This window comes from Nematolebias whitei, chromosome 1, assembly GCF_014905685.2.
Source record: "Nematolebias whitei isolate Nwh7 chromosome 1, NemWhi1, whole genome shotgun sequence".
Taxonomy (NCBI): domain Eukaryota; kingdom Metazoa; phylum Chordata; class Actinopteri; order Cyprinodontiformes; family Rivulidae; genus Nematolebias; species Nematolebias whitei.
Window position 1 is genome coordinate 41,305,695 of NC_056498.1, and position 7,133 is coordinate 41,312,827.

At 47.8% G+C, this 7,133-nt stretch overlaps 1 protein-coding gene across 1 annotated transcript in view; it reads left to right on the forward strand.

Moving 5' to 3' along the window:
• Positions 1–376, forward strand: part of otud4 (OTU deubiquitinase 4) — a gene marked incomplete in the record, with an annotated part of 25,895 nt that extends 25,519 nt beyond the window's left edge. The window contains 1 exon segment of the mRNA XM_037682031.1: positions 1–376. Within this exon segment, the coding sequence (XP_037537959.1) occupies positions 1–376 (376 nt within the window).
• Between the last annotated feature and the right edge of the window lie 6,757 nt (positions 377–7,133).

Genomic DNA, 7,133 nt, shown 5'->3' on the forward strand with positions numbered 1-7,133 from the left:
CGTCCCCGGCTCTCCGTCAATCTACCCGTGTCCCCGAAAACCGTTCAACCCCACCCAACAGTACGTCCTGCCGGGCGCCCCGGATCCCAGTCAGCTGAGCTACCCGGCAACAGTCGCCATGGCGGAGCCCCTGTCGGTGGCGTGCAGCACGGAGGACGACTTCGAGGGAGAAGGGTTCACCGTGAACGTTTCTGGGCAGAGGAGGAGCTACAGGGGGCGTGGAGGAAGAGGGAGGAGCGGCTACGATTCAAGAAGAGGGGGCTACGACTCGGGGAGAGGGACGCCAAGGAGGAGATACATTGATATGGGGGCGGGGCCTAACTATCTCCAGTTTAGCCCCTCCTACAGGGGGCGGGGTCGAGAGAGAGGCTACTAGCTGTGATCTGTGTTTTTCTGCTTCTGGACGCCTCTGAGTGAGAATCACTACGTTCACGTTCTCCATCTTTCTCGGAGCGTTTGAAGTTTGAAGTTTACATTTCTGATCAGCTGAATGTAAAATGAAGCTTAAAGCTAAAGTTTAGGAGTAAACCGCCGAACTTCGGGGATGGAACAGGCGAAGGTGTTTGAGCTTTTGGGAGGTACATCCACACACTCATGAGCGCGACGCGTTGGAAGCCTTTGTGTTAAAACTTTCTGTCTTTTAGCTGATTCATAAAACGAGCTGCCTTGAACGAGCCGAACCTCGCCTGTTCCGCGACGAGCCGCAGTTTGTTGGTTTAAATGCTGCTGGTTTCCGTTTCTTCCTGTTTGGGTCGTCCAACCTCTGCGGTGCCTTAAGTTTCCCTCTTTCACTGAGTCAGGAACACTGCTGTACAGAACGAAGAAACGTCTGCGCTGAATGTTTTTCTATGTGATGAATAAAAACTAAAAGGTCCAATTCTTTCGTTTAATGTTTAATTTTACGTGAAGCTCGTGTGAACCGGGTCGGAGCTGGAGCCTGGTTTATACTTCACAAGACGGGTCCAACGAGGAAAAGACTGTTTGTCTCGCAGCCACATTAGCGAGACACGATTTAGTCTCTTCATGAAGCATAAATCAGCCTTAGGAGTAAAACGCCAACAAAGTTTTTTATTAGCGCTCGGTACGTTCAGGATCGTTACGTGAGGAGGTTTGACCAAAATGGCCGCCACTTCAAAGTTTCTCATATTTGATGTTTAATCCTCTGAAAGGCGGCGGCTTCCAGGCTCTGATGAAAGTTCTTGGTGCCAGAAGTTGTGCTCGGTAGCGACGTCATCACGCTCCTCGGAGGGCGGAGCGGTCTCCATGGAGACGGATGGTTTGGTTCCTGTGGGCGGAGTTATCGGAGGTTAGGGTGACGTGTTGAATTCATTAAGAGTGTGTGTCGGTTTAACTACCTGAAGTCCTGCAGCAGATGGACACCAGCAGGACGGTGCAGACGCAGTACGGACAGACGACCAGCAGGTGGCGCAGGAGGTGAAGCGGAGCGCTGAAAGGAGGAGGAGGAGGAGGAGGTGAAACAGCCAGAGGATCTGCTTCATCGGGAGGAGTGGAGGTGGTTCTGGAAGGAGGATCTGCAGGAGAGATTATAAAAGCTGCTTCAGTCAGCTGGTTCAGGTCTTCAAACAGGAAGTGATGTCACCGTTTTCACCTCTGACCCTCAGGAAACTTTGGGGCGACGACCCGGACTTGTCGGTGGAGCACGAGTAAAAACCTTCGTCGGACCGTTGGACCTTCTGAAGGTCCTGGGACGTGACCGCGCTCCCCACGACGTCGCTGTTCTTGAGGAAATACGCCGCGTGGACGGAGCCGTCTCTGTGTCTGCATCGCAGGGTGACATCACTTCCTGTGAGGACAGGAAGTGCAGGGATCTCCAGAATGAAGGCGCCGTCTGAACAGAAACGAACGTTCACACCAACAAGAACGACACGAGCGCAGACCTTCAGTCGGACACGGTACCTTCTCGGATCACGGTGATGTTGATCTGCTCCGTCCTCTGTCCTGAACTGGTCTCACACCAGTACAGTCCAGTGTAGGAGGACAGGAGGTCCAGGACACAGGAGGACTCTCTAGAGACGCCAAAACCTGAAGCAGCTGCTCCACATTCCTCCGTCTGCCCTCCTCTGGACCTCCTTATGGTCCATCCAGACTCCTGTCCATGTGGACAGCTCAGAGACACGGACTGTCCACTGAAGAACTGCTGAAGGTTTGGACGGATGTTCAGGGACACTGGAGGACATGATCGTATAAATAATTAGATTTCAGCTTCAAAAACTTCACGTCATAAAAACCAAACGCAGGCGGGTGATCATGTTTTACCTGGTCGTCTGTCTGTTAGCAAAATATCTCAAACACCAGTTAATCACGTGAAGTCCAACTTCCTGTGACGCGTTTGAATTTGAAACAACGTTTCTGCTGTGAAGCTCATTGATCTCCAATATTTTAGTTTTTTTATTAATTTCCTCCAAATTGTAGAACGTTTAGTTTATAATTTATTTTATTTAAAGCTGCGCGACCGCAGGAGAAAAACTGAGTTGAGAACTGGAGAAATTAAATTTTTACTGAGAACGTAGACTAAATGAGCTAAAAGAATCAAGATACTAGCTAAAGGCAGAAAAACACTAGTTAAAAATCATAAATAGCAAAGTAGAAGCTAAAAATGTCAATTTGCTCACTAAAATTAGCTAAATGCATCAAGATGTTAGCTGAAGTAACAAATACTAGGTAAAAGTTAAATATAGCAAACGGTCAGCAAGAAGCAGCAAAAATTCAAAGTAGGAATTTTTTAAAAGCTGAAGGTAGCAGCTGAAGTGCCTTAAAGCAGCTAAAGTAGCTGCAGCACACAAGCTAAAATGCAAAAGTAGCCAAGTGCTAGCTAAAAGTAACAAATGGCTAAATATAACTCGAGAAGAGAAAAACCGAGCCAGAAGATGAAGCTGTTTTAAAGAGAACATCCATCATCTTCTGGACTCAGGTCTCGGGGGGCAGCATCTTGAGCAGGGAGGTCCACACATCTCTCTCCACAGCCTCTTTCAGATCTTCTGGGAGGACTCCCAGACCAACTGAGAGACAGTCTCTCCAGCGTGTCCTGGGTCTTCCTCGGGGTCTCCTCCCAGTCGGACATGCCTGAAACACCTCCCTAGGGAGGCACTCAAGGAGCATCCTTACCAGATGCCTGAACCTCCTCAACTGGCTCCTCTGGTTGTGGAGGAGCAGTGGTTCTACTCTTTGAGTCTCTCCTGATAACTGAACTTCTCCCCCTGTCTCTGAGGGAGAGTCCAGCTACCCTGCAGAGGAAACTCATTTCAACCTCCTGGATCCACAATCTCGTTATTGCAGTCTCTACCAGAGTTCATGACCAGAGGTGAGGGTAGGAACGTAGACCGACCAGTAAACGGAGAACTTTGTCTTACAGCTCAGCTCCCTCTTCACCACAATGGACCAGTACAGAGTCCACAATACTGCAGACGCTGCACCAATCCATCTGTCAGTCTCACGCTCCATTCTTCCCTCACTCGTGAACAAACCCTGAGATACTTGAACTCCTCCACTTGAGGCAGAACCTCACCCTCGACCTGAAGAGAACAATCAGACTGAGGACCATGGCCTCAGATTTGGAGGTGCTGGTTCTCATCCCAGCTGCGAACAGCTCCAGTGAGAGCTGAAGATCACGGCACGATGACGCCAACAGGACCACATCATCTGCAAAGAGCAGAGATGAATCCTGAGGCCACTGAACCGGACTACCTCTGCCCCCTGGCTGCACCGAGAAAAAGTTATGAACAGAATCTGTGACAACGGGCAGCCCTGGTAGAGTCCAACTCCCACCCTGAAGGGTCCGACTTACTACTGGGAATGACTTACTACTGGGAATGGGAACCAAACTCTCGCACCGCTTGTGTACAGTCCGTAACAACGGGCCTCCAATCCCATACTCACGGAGCAGCCCCCACAGTGTACCTCGAGGAACACAGTCGAATGCCTTCTCCAAGTCCACAAAACAGATGTAGACAGGATGGGCAAACGCCCATGACCCCTCAAGGACCCTAGTGAGGATAAAGAGCTGGTCCAGTGTTCCACGGCCAGCGCAGAACCCACATTGTTCCTCCTGGATCTGAGGTTCAACCAACGATTGGACTCGCTTCGTCAGTACCCCTGGATAGACCTTACAGGGAGGCTGAGGAGAGTGATGCCCCTATAATTGGAGCACAACCTCCAATCCCCCTCTTTGAAGAGGGGAACCACCGCCCCAGTCTGTCAATCGGCCCCCGATGTCCACGTGGCGCTGCAGAGGCGTGTCAACCAAGACAGCCCCACAACATCCAGAGCCTTAAGGAAATCAGGGTGAATCTCATCCACCCCCTGAGACCTGCTGCCGGAGACCTGCTGCCGTGGAGCTTTTTAACTACTTCATCGACCTCAGCCATGGTTTTGGACGGATCAACCCTAAAGTCCCCCGACTCAGCTTCCTCCATGGAAGACATGCCGGTGGTTTGAGAAGAATTCCTTCCACCTCTCGACGACATCACTGGTTGAGGTCAGCAGCACCATCTTCACCGAACACAGTGTTGGTAAAGAGCTGCTTCTCCTCCTCAGCTGCCTGATGGTTTGACTGAATCTCCTCAGAGTCGACCGAGAGTCTCTGTCCAAGGTCTCACCGAACTCATCCCACACCCGAGCTTTTGCCTCAGCAACAGCCAAGACTGTGGACCGCTTGGCCCTCCGGTACTCCTCAGCTTCCTCTGGGGGGGACTCCAACCAACAAGGACCTTCAACTCGACAGCCTCCCTGACCCGGGGTGTCCACCACCGAGTTCGAGGATGAGCAACGCGAGAAGCACCGACACCTTGCAGCCACTTCAACATCTGAGTCGTGGAGGGCGGTCCACTCTGACTCGTGTCCCCGCCTCCGCTGGGACGTTTTTAAATTAATCATTAAAGTTCCAGTGCATTTCTAATGGGAAGATATTTAATATGATTAAATCTGATTTATGAACGTCTCTCACAGCGTCTGCAGAAGAAACGATCAGCGGTGACGCTTTATTGGCGCTTCTGCAACACTGGACGGCGGTGAATTAAATTAACTGGGTCGTAGTTGTCCTCCGTAAAACTGAACCGTAAACTACCACCTTCAGCTGTAGTTCAACTTCCAGGCAACTCCTGAAGAAAGCAACGGAAACGTTGATCAACTTACCTGCAGCGGTTGCTCCTGGCAGCAACAGAAGGGACACGCCTGCAACAAAACCTCAAAGCTGTCAGGGCACGGTTTTTACAAAAACACTTAAAAAATATTTAACTGGAGCGTTGGAGAAGAAAATGTGACTTAAAATAACTGCTGCACTGTTAGCGAAATATGTTGTGAGCCATTTGACAGATTGGAGTAAAACTCACTGGATGGACAACTCCTTAAAATCAGTACAATTCAAGATGGCCGCCACAGCTCACTGAAGTTTTTTTTAGCATGATCGTCACATAGGCCTGTCGCGATAATAAATCAGTTAATCGCATGATGAATTAAAATTATCGACTTCATTTATCAGCTTCATCGTTTCTTCGTGTCTCTTTCTACTGAAGACACTGGATGACAAAAGACTCGACTCCGGTTCTTCACTGACCCCTCCATTTCTCTTTTAAATCTGTTTTAACGTCCAAAATCACGTTTCTGTTTCGTTTAAAAGCAGCTAAGCTACGAGCTAAGCTAACAGGCCGACCTCGGGGTAAAACCTCCGTCTTGTCGAAGCTCCAAAATTCACGGTTGAAACTCGTGCCTTCGTGTAAAAAGTTGTTTTTTCTCTGCAAAAAGAAGCGGAGAACTTGTTTACTGATTTTTTTATTAAAATCTTTGTGTGAAAAATGCTAAAGAGCTCAAACCACACCGAGCGTCCGCCATTTTGAGAACCGAAAAGAGACAGCCCATGTCACGTCAAGGGGCCTCCCTCCCATTTTTCTTAAAGAGACACGCTGCTCGATCCCTCACTATCCATCCTTCAGTTCAGTCTTATACTGACATCTGGTGGTCAAAACAGGTACTACACCCAAAACAAATTAACCAACAGTTCTTCTTAAATTTGACAATAATTACTAATTATTGTCAAATTTCAAACAATATTGTTTATCGCAATAATTTCTGAGACAATCGCGCAGCAAAATTTATCGTGATGGGTCTATTGTCACAGCGGCCATCTTGTCTCTAAACCATGAATGCCAGGAACGGAAGACATTTTGTTGTTTCCACCCTGCCCCCCCCACACACACACAAACACAAACTAAAGTTAAAACAAACAAAAAATAACCTACAATCAGCTAAAATGAAGCTAACAGCTGAAGTTACCTACACTTTAGCTAAAAGCAAAAAAATTGCCGAACCGTGTTTAAATTAGAAATAAAAACGTTTTTAAATGTTTAATTTACCAAACTAGCTAAAAGCTAAAATAAATTAAACCAAAGCTGAACTTGGAAATCAGCAAAACCAGCTAAAATTCTTAATTAGCAAAAACTACACGCTCAGGTTGGCAGCTGGATGTCTAAAAACAAAACACTTAAATCTGCTCAAATCATAGTTAAAAGCTTAACTTATCAAAACTAGCTACAAACTGAAATTGGTTTGATCAAATGTATAAAACTAGCTAACAGGAGTTTAAGAAGATAAAAAATAAATCAAGTTTTTTTGGATACATTTTTAAAGTTTTTCCTCAAATTGAAGAAACTTTAATGTTTTTCTGTGGAACAGTTCATAAAATAAATCTAAATAAAAGGTATTGAAGCCGAAGAGAAGCACCTGTAAACAGCTGACTCAGCGTCAACACAAACTCGAACGTCCACGACTGATTAGGGTCAACCTGAGTCAAGATGGCCGCCGCAACCAACTGAACTGAAAACACTAAAGCGTCTGCAACTTGGTCAGTTATCAGTTGAGATCCAGCTGGTAGTAGCTGAGGTTCCTCCACTTCTCATCAAAAGATGACCTCGTTCTGAAGCTCCAGCCCTGAAGGTGGCGGGCGATATGCATTCACTAACAGAACCCTGAAAACTCAACAAGTTCACTTCCTGTTCCCTCTAGCAGGACGGGTTCTGTCTGACCCGGGTGGTCTGAGTCGGACTCACCGAGCAGCAGGCGGACGAGCCGAAGCTTCATGATGTCTGGATGTCGACTAAACGTCGGAGCGATCAGCCGAA